The sequence below is a fragment of the Manis pentadactyla genome, chromosome 1 (assembly GCF_030020395.1).
Source record: "Manis pentadactyla isolate mManPen7 chromosome 1, mManPen7.hap1, whole genome shotgun sequence".
NCBI lineage: Eukaryota > Metazoa > Chordata > Mammalia > Pholidota > Manidae > Manis > Manis pentadactyla.
The window spans coordinates 115,878,929-115,900,153 of NC_080019.1; the positions used below are offsets into that span (position 1 = coordinate 115,878,929).

General features: G+C 38.5%; 1 protein-coding gene across 4 annotated transcripts in view; it reads right to left on the bottom strand.

Annotated features, from left to right (window-relative positions):
* Nucleotides 1-20,855, bottom strand: part of IGF2BP2 (insulin like growth factor 2 mRNA binding protein 2) — a 166,421-nt gene extending 145,566 nt beyond the window's left edge. For all 4 annotated transcript variants that reach the window (XM_036875292.2, XM_036875291.2, XM_057500853.1 and 1 more), the window contains exons 1-2: nucleotides 20,592-20,855; nucleotides 18,975-19,035 (exon numbers count right to left, since the gene is read on the bottom strand). In XM_036875292.2, coding sequence (XP_036731187.1) covers nucleotides 18,975-19,035; nucleotides 20,592-20,769 — 239 coding nt within the window. In that variant the 5' untranslated portion in view covers nucleotides 20,770-20,855. The remainder of the gene's footprint in view (nucleotides 1-18,974; nucleotides 19,036-20,591) is intronic.
* Nucleotides 20,856-21,225: the final 370 nt, after the last annotated feature.

Consider the following 21,225-nt stretch of genomic DNA (forward strand, 5'->3'; position numbering starts at 1 on the left):
CGTATTTTTTTAAGCCCCTCAAATAATTATAATGTGTACCCAGGGTTCAGAACAACTGTCCTATACCAGCAGCTCTTAAACTTGAGCTACATCAGAATCATCTATAGGCCTTGTTAAAACACTGATTTCTGGGCCCCACCTGTGAATATGTGATTCAGTAGTTCTGGGGTATGATGGAAAATCTGCATTTCTATCAAGGTCCCAGGTGATGCTGGTGGTCCAAGGGCCACAAAGAATCACTGCCTTATGCTTTCTCTAGTTGAACATTAATAGTTATTCTAAATTAATTTTATTAAAAATATTAGACCATTCCTATTTAAGGTATGGTCTAAGATTTCAGAAGGGTTTTCAACAGTGTGGGCCAAATAAAAGGATTTTTTGCTTAACCATCAATTAAAATAGGTAACTTAGTTTACCAGAATGTACCATTCCCTGAGAGTGTTAGTTACTAAAGTTAAAACAGGGTAAAATCCAACACATTCAATTCAACCATTAGTAAGCACCTCCCATGTGATGGTTTACCTCCCATGAGTAAGTCATTCTCTCCTCCCTTGTGCAGTGAACAGACCACCAGAAAGCATGGCTTGGCACGCAGAGAACTACACAGTCAGATGCTGACAACTGAGGGAATGGAGAAAACCTGAGTGTTCTAGAAGGACTTGAAGGAGCTTTACACAGAGGGGGCCTCTTAGCTGAATCTTCAAAGGGACCACCAGGTGCCAGTTTTCCACTGTCCACAACAAATTTTACAATACCACTACAGTGTACTCCCTAACCCACGAGGGTGCATCTGGACCTTGTCCCCAGGAACTTATAGGTGTGATCAGGAAACTACAGGCTAATTTTTCTCCCAGGCTGAAAGCAGGTTCTGTGGTTAATCTACCTTTGTAGTTTTTACAACAATTAGCCCAATGCCTTACACACAGGCACTGACGAATACTTGGTAAGTGATGAAAAAATAAAATACAGAAGGTAAACCTAAAGCACTCCAGGAGTGCACACAGATAGAGAGGGAAGGGCAGGTTCAGACCACTAGCTTTTTGCTAAGTAGCACCCCCATTCCAGGCTTAACACACCACAGGCATTTAAGAAGTATTCTTGACTAATCAGAAATATGGTAACACATTAAGCTGGTAATGGGATGGTAAGGGTGAAAAGCAGCAGTTTCCACATAGCTCATGCCTGTAGATTTGGGAAAAATAAGAGAAGACTCCTCAGGGCCTAGCTCATTAACACAGGGACTGAGAGCTGGCTTCTCCTGAGCACTACGCTCTGTGCCCTGCACTCTAGTTAAACACACAGTAGGTGCTTAAGTAACGTTCCTTCAAGTTGAAATAACTTGAGTTCCTTACCGAGTCTTAAAAATATTTTTTAAATTATTCGGACACTATGTGACCTTCAGCAAATGATTCAGCTGAGGTGACTGAGAGCTGACAGGCAGTTAATTTCAAACCCAAATGCAACATCACCACCAACTAGGTACAGAATCCCTCTACACACCCATAGGCCATATGGAAGCACTATCAACAAACCTTAGGTCTGTAAAGGCCCCTAACAGAGAAAATATTCAGAAGTAGAAGCTTTTCTCAAGATGAAAACACCTACAAACACTTGTTAGAAGAACTGGAAAAAAATGCAGAAGCTAAATGCTGACAGTATTTAGAGCACCTTTAGAGTGCCAAGGTAGCATGAGTTAGCAGGCTGCAGGTTCTGTATCTCCTGCTAGAACACACCTCCCAGGTAGCCTCTTCTACTGAATAGCTGGATATTGAAGGTTTTCATCCTATTTCTTAAAAATGTTGTTTGTGGGGCTCAGTCTTAGAAGTCACCCACAATACTTCCTTTAAAACAAAAATGTATTTAAAGTTTACCTTTAAAGGGTAGTATAGAATCAAATGTCAAATGATCAAACATTAAAACAGCCCCCAAAGAAAGTAATATTGTTATTAGATTCTTCTTGGTGAATATTCTCCAAATAAAAGTACTGAAAAAAAAAGGTATTTCCCATTTTTTTGAGCTGTGATTATCCTGATCAAAATTGACTTAATTTTCCATCAATTAAGTAATCCTGGATTGTCATGATTAAAATTGAACTTTCTCTTTTGAACGGATGGATTTTTTTAATCCACTTTCTGTCATGTAAAAATTATGAAGGTATCATCCTAAATTCTTCCAGAACAGTATGATACCCAGATACTAACTATTTGCATCTCAAGGGCATTGCAAACCTATAAAGACTCAAGATCACAGCTCACTGAATAGTGAAATATAACAAATTCTAATTGTAATAGGACAGAATTAGAATTTACTTTTGCTTTAAAATGGGGGAAGGGTACTTATTCAACAAAGGAATCAATATAAACAGGATAAGAGAGAAATCTGAACTACTCAAGAGAATAAACTATTTAAACACATTTCAGAAGTATTTATATATAATGATGTGATAAATATAAATCATTTCTCTATTCAATAGGAAGGTCTAGTGGAACTGCTCTTTAGTAACATTTTGTTAGTTTACTCAGGTTATAATACTTAATTGAAAGTAGTATAAATTTTTTAAAAATCTGCCCATTCAGATATTCTACTAATTATCATTGATCTTTCCCTAACCCCAACTAGTCTGAATCAATACAGCCTTGATATATTTAACTCTAACTGTAACCTCAGGTCAAGAATTGGACAGTGTCAACGAAAACATAGAAATTGATACTGTTTGTGTTTTCAGAGAGGAGGATCTGATGCATTTGATGCTGATGAATGCCCAAGCACATTCACTCTACGATATCTGGCTCCAGGGCTGTTTAGACACAAAAGTGCATGTCTCAGGTTCAAACAAAATTTGCATTAGCCCAGAAGCACTTCTTAAAACCCAGGAAACATGTGTGTTTCCAAAGACCCTACAATCACAAACAAGAGCCACTCCACACACCCAAGGACACTCAGAGGAGCAGTGTCCTAACTGGAACTCTGTGGATAGCTCCTGGGATGAGATGTTCTGTAGGTACAGACAACTGTGTGGCTCTGTGAGGAAGTCTGGGAAGCAGTCTCTATAGGGTCACCAAATAGGAAATGTTCTCTTCTACCCCAATTGCTGCTTTTCTTGACTTGAAACACAAATCAACTAGAGGGGTAAATTGAGGAGGAATAACTAAGATTATTTGAGATCTGAGAAGGTCACCTGAGGCAGTATAGCCACCAGATAGCTTCTGATTTTTTCTGTTCCCTTTCCCCACGGTGAGATTTTATATAATACCAAGAGAAGTCACTGAGGAAGAATGGGGAAAAGTGCATTTCTTTGCATGCATATCTACAGGCAGTCTAAATATTAAAAAACTAACAATGAAAAAGGTGTAGTGTTACATATCACATTGGTCCTCTCAGTTCACAGAATTCCCTATTCATGCTCACCTTTAATATCTAACTCTTAAAGATGATAAAATCTGAAATAAATCTTAAACTTGGTCTCTCCACTGAAGGCAGCTGAGGAATCCTCTCTTAACTCTCTAAAGAAAAAAAAAACTTTAAAAATGTAATCACTTGATAGTTTTATGAAACAATACATTAAGATTTTAAATCATGGAGTAATCAACAATCTACTCAGAGCAAACAGAAAGGGAGAGCAGTAGGCAAAGGATAACTCAGGATATGCTGTTTGACTAGAACATACAAACTGTGTAAAAATGTATTACTATATTTACCCCTAGTGTTTTTCTAAACATAAGAAGCATCCATCTTTCCTAAAGAGCAGGCACTCCTAACAGACTCTAACAATCTATATGCCTCAGTCTACACACCTTCAAGAGGAAGCAACCAAAATAACTTTTCACTTGACATAACTATCTTATTATCAGGACTCTAAGAAAAAAGGTTAAACGGGTTCTGGGAATATGTAATGTACATCAAGTAAACATTGAGATTAAGTAAAAATTTAAAGACATGACAAAATACTCTATTTAACTGAAGTTAAAGTAATTTAGGACATTCTACAGGCAAATCTGATAGGTTTGCCTTAGTTTGGCAAAATGCTCATATAGAATGAATCATGCAACATTGATATGGATATGCCTAGCAGCAAAAACAACATAAAAATGCTATCAAAATTCTTCAAAAAATAAATATATAATAAAGGTTAAGTACCAAAGATCTGAGGGCCTAATGTTTTGCATTTTTAGTCGGGGAGAGAACTGGCCTTGTCTGATATCAAAATGACCACTGCATTTTGCCTCAGATTTACTTAGATTTAGTATGGCAAATAGCATATTTCTTAGAAAACCAATGATTTATAGAAGGGTAAATATATTTTCCTCTTGTAGACTATAGCTAACCACAGTATGGCACAATTCTGGAGAAATCAGACCTCACCCAGTTACAAAAATAGCAAAAAGGACTCTCGCTGCTGGCAGAAAAGTGACAAACATCCTTATTGACACAAAAAGAGTGTTTTAAACTTTTCAATTAAGCATAAAAAAGCCAGCTCTTTCAGATAAGACTGAAAGGGAAACATTAAACTGTATTTTATAAAAGGGAAAGTAATTGAAGTCATTCTTCAGGGGAAAGAACAGAAAGAGGCAGTAAAGAAAAAAAAACAATTCAGATTCAATATGAAATATGTGACCTGTGTAAGTACTCTGAACTGTCTGGGCCTCAGTTCCCTAATCTATGAAATGAGGATAGTATTATCTGCCTTTCTCACTCTAGAAGGTGTGGTGAAAATTAAGTAACAATCACAAAAGGATTCAGTAACCCCTAATTGTTATTACTGTTGTTTTACAAGGAATTCTGTTGTTACTCCAAAAGGGACTAATTATAAATACTAATAGAAGGGAATTATTATTTTCAGTATATGCCCCAAATCAACCAAGTCTCTCTTTGCTGACTTTTCCTGGTTGACTTAATTTAACCCTAGATGTCCCCCAATGACCCCCGATCCTGAGTAATCCCTTCCTATTGAGCGTGGACTGAGCTAGTGTCTCATGTCTAACAAACAAAATAAAGCAGACGTGATGATGTACAGCTCAGTGGCTAGGTCATGAAAGGCAGTGTGGTGTCACACTCTCTTGGATTACTCACTCAGGGAAGCTTGCTGTCATGTTGTAAGCAGACCTACTGAGAGGCCCATGTTGTGAGGAACTGAAACCTTCAGCCAACAGCCAGAGAAAAACTTGAGGCCTGACAACAACCACTTGTTGAGCTTGGTATCAGATCTTCTAGCCCCAGCTGAGTCTTCAGATGACTACAATCTCATGAAAGATGCTGCATCAGAAAACCACCCAGTTAAACTGCTACCAAATTCCTGACCTTCAAAAAATGTGTGAGGTAACATATGTTTGTTATTTTTAATTGCTAAGTTTTGGGGCAATGTGTATGCAGCAATAGATTACTAATACACATCATTTGCAGCATCTTGCTTTGCAATTAACATTTAAGACCAGTCATTTCCTTGGTTATGAATTATCCTTATCCATTAGCAAATCCTGTCATTTTTGCACTTATCTGCTATTTTCTCACAGTAACTTTAGATGCTATCCGCTTAAACTGATTGTATTTGATATTAAAACAAACACTTTAAGTTTGATTCTTGTATCCATCTATTATCTTGCAATAAGAGGACAGCTGTTTTTGTTTTTCAAATAGGTTTTCCTTCTGTGATTCCCAGATTTTTAATGCAATTTGAGTTACAGAGAGAAATACCTACAGGGAAAACTGTATTTTCATGTAATCATACTAAATCTAATAATACTAAGATTAACCTATCCTTACTTGATTTTTTAAAAAGATTTGATTTGTAAAACCTATTCTGATTCGACCGAACTAAAGCTCTACTTTCCAATATTCATTTTGTAGCCCAGTGCAACTTGTTCTTTGCAGCTCATCTCCTCATGTTTTAAAGAGTCCTACACCTAAAATGTCCATGAAGGTTTTATTCCAGTTAGGCCAAAGATTCAGTCAAAAGTTTGAAAAACCCATTCACAAAAGAATAAAATCTCTGAGTTATTTTCCCCTGCCCCTAGTTTCAAAATAAAGAAGGAAGAAAAAAGAAAATGTGGGAAAGAAACAAAAGTAAATTAAATATCTTATTAAGGTTTTAATTCTGATTCATTAATTCAAAAATTTTCAATGAGCAGCTATGTCCATTTTTTAAGGCATTCAAGATGTAGTAGTGGAAATAAAAAATAAGACAACACCCAGATCTCATGAAACTTCAAAATTTTAAAGTTCCAAAACCAGTCCAAAAAATAGAGTTGGCTATTTTTATGGAATGGATGATCATTTAGATCTCTCACAAATGAGGGAAGCCAAATGAAACCATGAATTCCCAGACTCCTCCTGTATGCCTTACCATAGATGACTGGCTAAGTTCTCTACAACAGGTGTTTATCTCACCTTCATAGGGATTACTAATGAGCTATTTCATTTTGCATTAAGTTCTGGAATAAGAAGATACATTTTTTAAATACAAGTTAAAACTGTCAGAGTAGTTTTTTGTTTTTTTTTTAAAAGGTCCTTAGGTAACTGGCAGTTTTCATTTAGTTGGCCTTAATGAGTATTTACTGTACGCACGGCCCAGAAGCAGAATCCACATGGCTTTCAATTTCCTCAACTTAAACACAAGAAAGTGCAATGGGAACAAAAACACTTTTCAAACATATTTAAAAGCACTATTTTCACCAATGAATTTTCCTGCCAAGTATACTCTATGCTTTTAAAATTACCTGCCCTATATCAGATGTTGATTTTCAGGCAGAACTCAAGTTATTTTTTAAAAAAATGTTTGCTGGACATATGAGAATCATATTTTCTTAGGAAATGGTTTAAAACATTATTTATAGTTGGCCCAGTGTTTATTTGGAGATGGGATAACTGAGACTGATGTGGAAATATGTTCCTCCAATTATATGAAACAAGAGGCTTATTTTTTTCTCATGATTATATATTATGAAATACTATATACAAAAAATTAGAATATTGTCACATATTCAGCATAGGTACTTCCTATATTTATAAAAGGATTCTAGATGGTTTAATGTAACAGAAAAATATGATCATTACATAAAGTTGGAACTATAGGGTACTTTATAATGGAGAAAATAATTATTTCAGAAAACTACAGACTAAGAATGATGGCTGCAACTGAGACCTAATTTTAATTTGGAGCTTCAAACATCTATCCTCATTAGATAAGAGACATAATAGTTTATCCAGTTTATCAAGAGTACTTTTCCCTCTCACTCAGGGTAGGAAATACTAAACAAAAAGCAGAGTGTCTTCAACAATATTTTTTTGAAGATGCAGACTTCCATGTGGCAGAGACTGCAAAATGGCAACCCATGGGCCAGATTGCACCCCTAGCTATGTTCTTCGACCCTCACAATGTCTACAAAATCTTTTAAATTACAGCCAATATTTAATATAAGAACTCTGACTTCTGGCTTCTCTTAAAAAAACCACTTTTGAGAACAATGGCCCTATATTTCTATGTGGCAGGAGTTGGTTGGAACTAGTAGTTACCCCTCCTGTATTCTACAGAAATCCCCCCTTGCCACCACTTATGTCATCTCCAGATGTTTGAGCATGGACACAGTAAATATGTGGTAGTCTCTCTTATAATAGTCTTACTACAAAACTTGGGTGTATAATACGAAACCACCAGTCTTTGAAGACCAGTTTGCAGGAAGCTAGAGAGATGAAACACTGGGACACTGAGCAGAGCTCAGGGGGGAGCCTCACTCTCTCTGGACATCAGAACCACCCAGGAGACTTTTAAACAGCACAGAAGCCTGGTCCAAGGAGTTTAAGGACTTCCCCCAAGAGTCATGAGTCCTTGGCCAAATGTTAAGAAATCACTAAAGAATAATATGTATTTTTTGAATTAATATTCTGTTTTTGAACAAGACCTATGCATGAAGAGTAAAATGGCTGACTTGTTGGGTATCCACTAAGTGCATTTGAGAATCTTTTGAAAATCTTTGGAGGATGGTTTTCATGGAACACCAACATACACAACAGATCAAAGTAGCAATGCTCTGAAGAAGGGGCAAGAAGGCCAACCTGACTGGACCTCCTGAAGCAAAAACTTCTCAATGAATGAGTAGGTCCCATGTCACCAGTCTCATCTCTCTTCAAAGTCAACTGACTCTAATGGCTCTAACCAAGAGTTTTGTGCAATCACTGGCCAAGGAGCTCCCTAGAATGTTCCTGAAAGGCAAACATTCTGTGCTGTTGACTGTAGAAAAATCCATAGATTCAGCAGTCTGGCATGCAGTTAGCAATGCAAACATTTATTACCAAAGTGAAAGTGATAGAGATGGAAGGCATTTCACAGGAAGTAAATTTAGAAGTAACAAAGGCAGGTTCTATACTTTCTAAAGAAAGAGCTTTGGACCTGCTGGAATGCTTGATCAAGGAAATGAACTGAAGGTGCAGAATTATATACTAGAGAATGGGTACTTTAAAAGTGTTTTTTAAAGCAGCAAACTCCTTTTCTAAGCCAAATTCTAGACCAAACCCCAATACATAGAACAGCAAAGAATGTAGCTGTCCTGTGATTGAAAGGTTAAGTAGCCAGGGTCTCCCATGTGCACACATTCACTCCTTTCCATTAATTTGGCATCTCCTCAGAATCCTAAGGCTTTGTCGAACACACTTTGAGAGCATACCATGGGGAATAAAGGATATGACTTTGACCTGGAAATTATTAAGGCAGGTATTAACCCCTTGACCATAATCACTATATATGAACTAAATCCACAAATATTTTTGATATCAAAATTATTGTTTTGAAATTATTATTGAAATAGACATGACACAGCAAACCATCAATACAAAAATCAATGAACCAAAGAACTAAGTCTTTTTCCCTGTCACACCTCTTAAGGTATATAGAGTTATATTAGAACCAACCACCTGTTGCTGGTCTTTTATAACCCTTAAAACAAAATGTCTTTTTAACTTACCTATTTTATAAACCCAAATCCCTGTCTTCTTTATCTCAAATAATTGAGTAATCAGCACCTTTGTCATGTCAAATCTTTGGCAAAGAAAAAATGCAAAATTTGCATAAATATTAAACAGCTAAAAAATTCAAAGAATATTAACTTGTATTTTGTTCTTTTTCTTTAGGAGGAAGACCAATCCTACATTTAAAAATATCTCAGCTTAAAACTTGGTATCTAAAGAGCCTTGATTTCATCATCTTTAGCGGTGACACAACTGAGTTTTCAAAACCTTAGTTTACAAATTCAGTGTCCATGATTTGAAGGCATCACCATCAATTTGAATAGAAAGGGAAAAACAGTACAGCTGGATCCAGGAGAAAGGCCAGATTATTTATGCATCCACGAAATTTTTTTCTATACTTCAATGGTATTAGAAAAGAAAATGTCTCTCCCTTTATAAAGAATAAGTACAATTGAACTTTAGGGGAAACAACAGCAGCCTAAACTTCCAGCACTGGTAAATTCCTTCCCAAATTCCAAACTACTCACAAAAGCCTAGAAGTTTGTCCCCCACAACCATTGAGGAGCGTGTGTCTGCTGCACTTTCCCAGTAAGTATATGCCACAGAACCCATACATTCCAACACATTGAGCAAGCGCACACATGCCTCACTGGCTTCCCAAACTCAGCCTATGAGGGGGCACTGGGCTGGAGGCAGACCTGTACACCAGGCCCCTTCCAGCCCTGCCCAGCCATCCTCACGGAAATGCAAAGGGGAAGGAGAATAAGAGAGAGAGAGGAAGTGGCCAGTGGAGAGCCTTATAAAAAGAAATGCAAAACCTTCTGTGGGGCAGGCTAGCCACATACTTCTAGAGTTTTAAACATCAAAGAAAATAAATTATGTGCAACTCCCAGTCCTGCTGTCACCACTGAGATCACTTGCTGTCTTCCCCATGCTATCAATGAGTATACCAGTCTTACCCATGTGCCCTGGAATTATAGCACTGCAGGACACAGTTTAGTCAGTCACCTACACTTCAGGCTGCCTTTAGTCCCTCCCTCCCTCCCTCCAACCTACCACCTTCTCTTCCTCTTTTCTTCCTTCCTTTTCTTTCTTTCCTAGTAATTGAAGAGGTTAAACTGCATTTTTGGGGGGTTAAACTGTTTCAGCATCTACCTCCAACTCTGTCTCAAAGATGCACAAACATTCTCCCAAACTTTATCCATATGAATATGAAGAAAAACATACATTTTTCAACATGCATTGTTAAAATCACAAACATCAGGTGGGGGGACTAAAGTAAAAGGTCTTTGTGTAATATAAAAAATGACATAGCCTGTCCTCAAATGAGCTTTTTCAAAATATCCTCTATTTCATGAAATAGTTTGAGGTTAACCTGTCTACAAGAATCACCACCCAATTAAATTTTTTGTTTTGTCTGTCTTTTGAAGAGAAAAAATAAAGAGAAGATACAACTTTGGTAATAAAAATGTCTTTCCTGATATTTTAAGCTCTATTAGAGGTTCTAAGAAAAACCATTATTTTCTATCTCATATCTAGGAGCAAAACTCTTGTATATCTATCTCATTTCATTGATAGTGTAATTGTGTCTTAAGTCCTATTCATTAAAAAAAGTCACAAATGTGTAATATGCTTTATTGTGTCAAAAGAACATACAAATCTTTCTACTCTGATTTCACTGATGTTTTCACACATCAAAAACGTTTAAAATTTTCTGATGTTAAGAAAATAAATCATTTTCTAAAAAGTACTCTGCAAGAATTCCATATTTTCCTTCTCTAAACCATAGACATGTTTTCCTATACAGATAAAAATGAAAGCATGCCAAACTTTCTGCAACAATCTAGGTCCTAAACAAAAAAAGCCCAAGTTGGTTTTGTTTTGTTTTGTTTTAGAATTAAAGAAAAAAAAATCTGGGCCAAAAGCATGAATACAGGCTCTCCCCTCACATTGTATACATATATGTTTATACTTCACTTTAAACAATGATTTTTAAAAACATCTTATCTTTATGTATATAATTACTAACGCCTCTACTACAGGATTACTTCAAGAACGTTTCTTCAAGTTATGACTAACACTGTCAGCTGTTTTTCAATTACACTAAATTAAAAATACACTAAACTTTAGCTCCTTATCTTCCTCTGTGTATCTGTTGTATACATGTAAATTTTATCTCTTACTCTGAGTTACGAAAAATATCCAAAGTTAATCTATAACCCACATACACGTTATCACAACTTCCTACTGTTAGGGTGCTGTTACTGTATTCAAATTAGATGTACAGCAAGGGTGGTAAGGCCACTACTTCTTTGAAGCAGGTTTGATCAGGTGGAAGGAGGAGGAGTTGCTTGTATCTGAAGCTTCACCACCCTATCTGTAAAAGGGACGAGAAACAGATCTCTCCCAGCTGTTGTGAGACTAAAGTAAAACATGTAGAAGGCCTAGTCCATGCTTAGCACATCAGTCACTCAGCGAATATTGGCTACCTCTCTTCCTTCTTGCCTGCTTCTTGCCTTCCTTTCTCTTGCCCATTTTTGGGGTCAGAATTCCACAGAATGTGCAATACCCCACTCAGAACTGTACTAATCTAAAGAAATGAAATGCACTGGGAGTTGGAAATAATCTTCGTTCACCTATGTTTTTCTTGGTAATTCCTTCCTCCCCTCCCACCACCACAACTGGAACAGTACACAAAAGGTAAAGGAAACAAGAGGATAAATGCAGGAAAAGTTTACATTTTAGGGGAAATGGGCTGTACCTCACACGCTTAGTTATTCAGTATAAGTTTTTGCACCATTAATGAAAAACTCTGAGAACTTAATGGATGCTATCCTATTAACACTTATTCGAGCTCCACAGGAGAGGCCACAGAAAGTGAAGCAGAGAGGGACACCATAAGTGGGGAAAAACCTGGCAACTATCACGCAAACAAACCAAAACATAATCCTGACCTCAAGCAATGGGTTGGCTGAAACCTGTGAAGAACCCACCCAGGTGATTTCTTGAGCTAGACTTTGGTTTACTACAGGGCACCAGTCTTGACCAGGGCTAGATACAGCTCACCACCTAATCTGTGTGGCTCTGAAGTTGAAAGAAACGTCTTTCTTGGCAATGTCCTATTTCATAACACAAGGAATGCACCCACTGAAAAGCAATGTAACAACAACAAAAATCCAACCTGGCATAAACCCCATTTCTGACTGTGGACAAGCACGGTGATACGAGGCTAATGCTGCTGGTAATTTTTAAACTACCACTGGTTTTTGCATTTATTTTTTTTCTAAAAACTATAAAAAAGGACAGATCATTTAACTAAATATAAGAAAAAGATCATTGCTAAGGGCATTCAAAACAAATCTATTTTCACACACATACATCACTCTTGAATGGTATCTTTTGAACCCTATAACACTTTCAGTTGACTTCTTCAGTTAAAAAACAGTAAATGTAGGTGAAGCATGCTAGACTAAGAACCAGAGGACAAGGGTTCTAGCCCTAGCTTTAATATGTAATGTCCATGTAGCCTTAAGCAAATCATTAAATTTCTCTAAGACTGAGTTTCCTCACCTGAAAAGAAGGGGATAATATTTTCTTATCATCTTCTCATAATTATTATTTGGAATAAATGAAATAATGTGTTGAAGACACTGGGATATCAGCACAGTACGAATATAAGATGCAGACACATAAAAATACATCTAAGATAATGCTACTAGTATTACTAGTATTATCTACATATGAACACATGGACTCATAAAACCTTTCTGATCACATTTAAAAGAAAAATTAATAATCCAAGCTTCCCCCAAAGGCAGAGTCTCACACACTGTTACATGTTAATCATATGATAACAAGAAAACCTGAAAATATCATTCTCATTGCAACGCTCCCATACATATTTTCCTGGTACTAGGTACAAACATTTCTTATAATATAGGTAAATGTTAAAAAGTCTAAAACATGCAGCAGAATTCTTAATTTTCACTTGTTGAATTTATTAAAATACCTATTTATGAAATATTTTTACTAATACACAGAACAGGAAAATTCCAACTAAATGTTCACATTTAAAAAAATAAAATGTAGAATAGATAAACAACCAGGAAACCCAAGAATAAACAAACAAAATGTATCTTTAAAAAATGCAAGCTTATTATTTAGTGAGCAAACATTTGAGGTGGAGACACAGACCTATTAAACAATGGACATTGGGTTAGCTTTTGGACTTGATTGCCTATTATTAATGCAAAAAGCATCCATTTTCTCTAGTCTACTTATTCCACATGTCAATAAGCCACTAAACTCTAAACCAAGTTAAAGAAAGTTATTATATTCCCCACCTCATCTTTGGAAGCCAAAGCAACAGAATCTGAATTTTTCTGTAAGAGAAAATAATTTTTCTTCACTATTTTATGGAAAGACCAGACTAAAGTACATGATCAAAACAGGAAAAGAAAAAACCTTAAAAATAATGCTCTGAGCACTCTGCAATTTTGCTGCCCAAAATAGAACCCATACAGTCCATGCCACCAAATGAAAATTATAAGTTTGTAAGCTTGAAGTCAAATTATAAAGAAAGATTTTTAAAAATATTTTAATGGTGATAAATGGGAGGAAAGATTGTTATTTTTCTGAAAGGTGTTTGTTGTTTGCTATTATCTTTTCTTCAGTCATAGTGTTTTGAATGACTATCCAAACTAATTTGAACTAGAATTTGAGTGTAAAAAGTATAAACCTTGATTAATAAATTACTTGGGCATGTTGTGTTAAACAGAACTGCCCTATCCTTCAAATTAAGAAGTTAATAGAAATTTTGAAAGATGATGCATTTGACTAAGTTTCAGAAAGTTGGTTTAAAAAACTAGTTTAGCCAGTTGCCACCACTCTCTTCTTTAATACCGAAAAGAACACTGAACATACCTTGGTGGGATTTAAACAGAATTTTAAAAACATATTTTTGAAATTTATAATTCAACTTTTTTAACAACCTCCAAAGAAACCAGTTCAATACTACACTTCTAATGAAATTGATTCTCAGAATACTTATGTTATGCAAAATAATATAGTGCCTTCTTCAGTACAGAATTTCTAAATGAAAGGATTAACACTTTAAAAAATGGCATATAGATCACGCAAGCCTTCACAGAATCTCTTGGCTACCTCTATTAGTGAGAGAGGACAGCCAAGCAAGGAAGGAGAGTGGAGTTTTGCATTGGATGGTACTTCCAAGCAGCACGCTCACTGAAAAAGCCACTACAGGTGCCTGTGCCCTGGCTTCCACAAGATTTAACCACCTACAAGAGTTAGGCATCACTCAAGGCAAATATCTCTCATTGATTGCTTCTGCCACAAAGTTCAAACACCTAGCAATTTTCATTTGTCTTGTCAGGACTAAAATACAGAGCAACTGCTGCTCATTTAAAGATTTCTTTCTCTTCCCTCTTGATACATCTGTCTGAAACGAATGTCCCCCACAAAACACAAAAGCACACACACACCCATTGCACACACCCCACTGAATCACAGAGATGACATGCTTAGCTCAAATAATATCCTCTAACAGCTTTGACCAATTGCTCATCTACTTTTGAGGATTTCATTAGCAGACTTGGAAGAGTGATTCAGCAGTAGACAGCAAATATTTAGAAAGTTGAAAGTATCAAAATGTATAATAGTTCCTGTAGAAATCTGGTTTTCATAGTTTTGATTTTTAATAATGTGCCCAAGATACTATCCTTGTATGCACATTTCAACATCATTTATACCCTCTGCAGTTGCAAACCTGGTGCAACATCCATGAAATAACACTTACTTAAAATAATAGTGACATGTGAATTTTAACATGCAATTAGTTCTAAATCTTCTAATATCCTTTTAAACACTTCTTCTGAAAGAAAATATATTGTATTTTAGATTACATACAAAAGGTGTTATACAAATATTACTAATCTTCTCTCATCTTCTCTATATAAATGATAACCCCAGGTTAACATTATAAAAAACAAAACTCTGAGATCATCCATTACTGGTGATCTTATACCTAAGATATACCTACCAGGAAACATTACTATGTTTTAAAAAATGCAACTTGGCAAATGTATTACATATCACCAAATCACTTTTTAGTATTAAGGTTTAGATGTTTAGCTACTTAATACTTATATAAATTGCTACAATTTAAAATTGATATGAACTTGCCAAAGAGTATATAAAATCTATTTTGATGCATACATTTCAATGTTTTTAATATTTAAGTAAATAATATAAAACATCAAATGACCAGTCTTTTAAAAAAGTAAACTAGAATTTTAAACCTATATTACCACCTGAATTATCAAGAAACTTTTTTCTTTACTGCTTCTATTATAATTCTAATACTTATCTCTTAAAAGTCACAAAAATGTGTAACTCTATGGCATTACCTAGAACCATATGAAAAAATTATTAGGTTTTTTTTTTAATGGAAAAATAAATGTCCAACTCAGAGCCAAATCAAAAGTAACCTTACAGTTTGATATATATTTTATATTAATGTTATATTCACACAAGCAATCTATATAATTAAATCCAGGCATTAATTTCTAATTTAACAAATTCTTGAAATAGGAGGCTACCATATGATTTTAACCTAATAAAGTATTTTCCGTTGCTACAAAATTAAAAATTGATGCAGCAAAAGCCTTTGCTGCAGGGAGGGCTTGAGGTTGGGTGGCTTTTTTTTTTCTTTTTGGTATTTAATTCAACTATACACAATGTAGTACATACAAGCAAAATACAATTGAGATACTGTTTTCTTTAACATTCCTATAGGAGACCAAATTCATTTGCATTGGAGAGAACACAATTACTGATTTTTAACTCATGAAAGACAAATTCATAGCTTTTTCCTACACTACCTCATAGCATTCACAACATCTCAGTGAAAGCATGTCTAGCACCACTTAGTTACTTCCTAGAAGTAGGCAGAAATTGCATTTCTCAGTTTTGTTTCTCACAGAATCATTCAGCTTTAGTTACAAAGCATTTGGGTTGTGCAGCTTAGCTCAAACAATTTATGCAATGTGTGTGTGTGTGTGTGTGTGTGTGTAGATATGTATCTACATAGATGTAGACATAGATGTATTTATCTGTATATATTTAGAAAACTAAACTCAACATCAAAAATTAAATTTCTATCAAGTTCCCATAACTTTTAACAGAATTTTAAAGCTCTTACCAATTTTTTCCTCTTTAAGAAATCCCTGATTGATATATATACCAAGAAATTATTAAACAGAGAAAAAAAGATCCAAAGACTTTCATTCAACAGACCCTGAAATCAACTTAGAAAGAAAAATAGATGGTTTGTACATGGTTTACACCACAACGATCTTCATTTAATAAGAATGAAACACATGTGACAAAAAGAAAAAAGTTTCTACTTCTGAGTGACCCTGAGAAAATAATAATGTCTAGCCTGTCTACTATAATAGCACATATAAAATGATGCTAGAATGATATTCAACAAAAGATCCAAATGGTAAGCAAATGGCATGCCAATAATTTCATAACTCAAGATAAAAACATCTTGTCCCAAAGTACCATTAGCTTAAAAAATCTATTTGGAATGTAGATATTAAAACTGATTCTTGAGAACACAAAGAAATCAGAGCAATATAAAGAAAATGAGCATTCAGTTGCTGAATGATTTTTTTAAGGAAGCCAAAGAATGAGGGTGAATTGTTTTCTTCACATTTTCACTTCAACTAACATAAAAACCACATATAGAACTGACTTAACGCCAACAAATTTACTTCTAGCTTGTTAATTTTCATGAAAATGCACCAAAGAACACCAAGAGTCACCACATAACATAAAAGCTTTAGTTTTATATGTCACAGTACTCTGCTCTTTGAAAGCCACCGTGGTAGTGCCCTGTACATGAGAACATACAGCCACTCATCCAGGAGTCTGAGCTCAGCCCACACCACAAGTTATTAGCTATCTCTCTCTTAGTCTGCAGTACAAGCAACTAATTTCTGCATTTTAAACTAATAAAAGAAAGGAAAAAAAGATTAAAACCATCCAATCAGAAACGACACAACCCTCTACAGCAGCAGCTTATGCATACATTTGGTATGTCAGATGTCTTCAGTGCAGTGAATCATACACAAGAGCTTTTTAATCTACCTCCTAGGTATTTCCTATCGCCCACATGTTCAAAGAAATCATGTACTAATAGGGCTGTGTAAGTTCTAGATTGCTCTTCATTTAATTAACACTAAAAATTTGGTATATGTTTTTAATTCTGAACTCATACCAACAAAATTATTTAAATGATACTCCAACTAACAGCAAATAACCTCTGCATTTTGAAAGAAAAACGTCAGAAAGTAGTTTATTTGTTAAAAGTTTTAGGAGATGTTAATAACTTTAGATAAACTAGTATTTCACATACATTGCAACATTAAATAACATATTCAGCAATATGAAATGAGACACCAACTAACCAAAGTTAAAAATTCTAATGACTTTTACTAATTACAACCCGAAAAGGGACTCAAACAGCTACACAGCCAATAGGTTGAGGCATTTATAGAAGCATCAAGTATTCTGGATGGTTCTTTCAAACCCTGTTCAATATACTCATCAAATTTTCAACTGCTGTAAGGTAAGTAATTTAAACGTACAATACATAATATACCAGAAAGCCTCAACTTGGACTTCTCAAGCAAAAAATTTTTAGAAGACTAGATAAGAAAAGTATACAAATTTAGATACTTAGTTGAAAAAAACCAGAGTACAACTAGCTTAATATTAACCAAAGATATCTTTTCCTAGAGAGAATTAGCTTAATATTACCCATGAAACTGCAAATCATAACTTTAACCTTTTTTTTTAAGTCACTAAGTAGTTTTCTGATATGTCACAGAATCATTTGCCAATAAAAGATATTTTGTTGCTTAGTTAAAATAAAACATATCTGGAAATGTGCATACAATTTTTAAAAATTTCTTAAAACATCTAAGCATTTAGAAAATTGGAATAGTCTGTTTAAAAATCGATTCAATCCTGGCAAAAATCAAGTTAAGTGGTTGCACTATTGAATATCACAAATTGTAAGGGTGGTAAATCAAAGACTTAAGAGTCTCCAATTCAGCTACTTACTTAATGACTAATAGTGAAGAAATGTATGTGAATGGGATATAAATAAGTTACGACACATAGGAGAAAAAAAATCTAGAATGAGTAATAAATGGCCCAAATTTAAAGTTCACAATAAACTTTAACCAAAGATGTTCTCTCATTCTCTCCTCACAGGCAGCTAATCCTCATGCAAGCAAATCACTGGAGAAATTCAACCTCCACAAGACTTTTTACTCCTTCATTAACAATAGTGGCCTTGAATATAACTATAGATTTCACAGTGATCCTTGTTTAGCCTCAAACATGTCTTAAAAGCAGCAACAAAATGCTCAACAGCTATACTCAGTAGTCTCAGGAACTAAAGTCTGGCTTTTACCTACTATCCAATACAAAGCCAGTTTCTTTAGAGTGCTATGCAACATACTGACCCCTTACTGAATTATTTTATCATTCAACATAAAGTTATCTAAAAAAACAAAACTAATTAATCGCGAAGTTTAGTTAAGCAATTTAGCTGACACAGTAAATATTTACTCTTAACCTCTCACAGGAAGTCTTGACAAGCATTTGTTGCCACTGGTCAGGGACAGGGGTGGGAGTGGGGGGTGGGAGGCAGTTTCATCAACAAGTTAAAAGGTCCCAGCAAATTTAAAGTAGCTAGTGTTCGGAATCCCCCACCCCGAAGAAGGCACCAGATATTTTCCAAGTACAGTAAACACCTTATATAATGAAAGTAAAAATGTAACTTTCTCAACTCTGTTATCTCCACTAACAAACCAAACAAAAGCCTTTTTTAAAACTATAAAAGCACATTTTCAAAAACTGAGTGTATTTTTTTTATTTATACGTAAGCCCAATCACAAAATTACTAAGCAAAATATATTTACCTGAGCTTTTTAGAGACTGAGTAATCAACTTCCATGATTTTCCCATGCAATTCCACTTTACCTTTAAAACAGAAATTAAAGCACTAAGAACCTTCCTTAGATTAAACCCGCGGGGGTCTAGGAGGGGCACGCACAGAACTCCTCGCTCCGGCTCCGCCTTCGGGCGCCCTCAAGGGGTCTCGTACTCGGCTCGAGCTGGGCAAACTTGGTTCCCAGTGGGAAGAGAAGTGGGCGCCCCTTGTGTCGGGACGAGGTGGGAAGGGTGCGAGCCCGGATCCGACCCCAGGTATAGCTGTGGGTGGCATTACCGGAAAAACAAATTTAATAAAGAGCGGCGCCAATTTGAAAGGATGAGCTCATTTGAAACTCAAGCTGCAGGGCTGGCGCAGCCCCGCTCCCCTCCCGGCCCCCACCTCGCCATTCCGCTAACCCGGGACCCGAAGGCTCCGCTCCGCTCCGTGCCCTCTCTTCCCGGTAGCCCCGAGAAGACGCGCGGAAGCCCCCCCGGAGTCCGCTGCCGCAAGAGCCGAGTCCCTGCCGGCTTCTGAGTGTCACCTTGGCCTCGCTGCTGCCCCGCCCCCACCACGTGCGCCAGTGGGGAAGGGGCTCTGGCCGGGCCGGGTTCAGGGGCGCAGGCTTGTGGCCTGGGGGCGAGCGCGGCTCGGAACGGTGCGTGTGCGAGAGGGAGAGTTGGTGAGTGCGCGCGCGCGCGAGTGTGTGTGTGTGTCGCTCTCCGTCTCCCGTCTGGGCTCCAGCGCTCTCGCGGGCCCCCCGGTCGCCTCTTTCCCGGTTCTCAGCCCGAGCCCCCACCGAGTTGAGACAGGGCACCTCGTAAAAAGGTGCTTCTGGCCGAGCAGGAGGCGGGGGTACAGGCGGCGGAAAGCCCCCAGCCCCTAGTTCTTCTCAATAAAATCGGACAAAAAATTCAGAGAAAAATAGGAGCGCTTTAGAGACTAGCGAGAGAGGACTGAGGTTCGGGAGAGGATCGCGGGAGATGTGCCGTCGTGCCGGGGCGGGGGTTGAGGAAGCCCCGAAACCTCGGAGGGGATCATTAGGGTGGCGCTGAGGGGGTGCCGAAAGTGGGGTACTGCGGGACGAAGTGGGGAGGGAGCCCCCAAAGGAGAGTGCGGCTCAGGCGACGCCTGAGGGCGAGACGTCCTGGGCACGAGGCACGGAAAGGGATAAGATCCGGTCCAGGGAAAAGGAGATGCAGGATTTGGGGGGTCCCTGACAAAGGGGGTGACGGGAAGGTCAGGGAAGAGAGGGAAACGGGGCTAAGGATGGGGGTGGGGAGACTGGAGAGCAGCTCGGGGAGCCAGGAGAACGAGGGGTGCCCCCAGAGAACGAGCGAGCCTCGGGGACCCGGGGAGTCGCACGGGGGTCGCCCCAGGGCTTCGGCTCGGAGGGCAAGGGGTGAGTCCCGAGCAGTGGGGGGAGGGGAGCGGGCAGTCCGAGGAGCGGGCCCGCGGCGAGAGTTGAGGGTCTGGTGCGTGGAAGTGAGCTTGCAAGCACGGGAGCCCCCGCCGGGCGCCGCCCGCAAGGCTCGGCCTCCCTCCGGGCTCCGTCCCGGCCTGAGCTGGGAGAGGCGGGGGGAGGGGGACAGCGCCGACTGCTCACCCGAGAGGGTCTCGATGGCGCGGATGGCCCAGTTCTGATCGGGGTAGTCCACGAAGGCGTAGCCCGACTTGAGCAGGACCTGTCCCGCCAGGGGCAGCTTCCTGTCCCCGAAGAGCTGCCGGAGGTCGTCGGCAGTGACGGCGGGGCTCAGGTTCCCTATATAAAGCTTGTTCATCATCCGTCTCTTCCCTGAGAGCCCGCGGCTCCCCCGGCCCGGTACCCGGCGCTCCTCGCCTCCTCCGCTGCCCTCGTCTCTCCTCCTCCTCCGCCCCCCCTCCCCGCCCTCCGCCCGCCCGCCCGCCACCCACCCCCACCCTCAGCCTGGCTCCCCCCACCGCGGCCGGCCCGGCCCGCCCGGGGGCAGAGGCGGAGGCGGGGACTCGGCGCGGCTGCCTCCTCGGGGCAGAGTCCCGGGCCGGGCGGCGGCGCGCGGACAAAGCGCTCTCTCTGCCTCCCTCTCTCTGCCTCTCAAGGCGGTGGCGAGAGGAGGAGCAGCGGCGGGCGGCGGCAGCGCACCCCGCGTGTGTCTGTGTTAGAGTTTGTACGGGCGTGTGCGCAGCCGAGAGTGAACGAGCGAGCGCCCCCGCCCCGCCCCGATGCGCCCCTCGGCCCCGGCTCTCCGAGCGGCTACCCG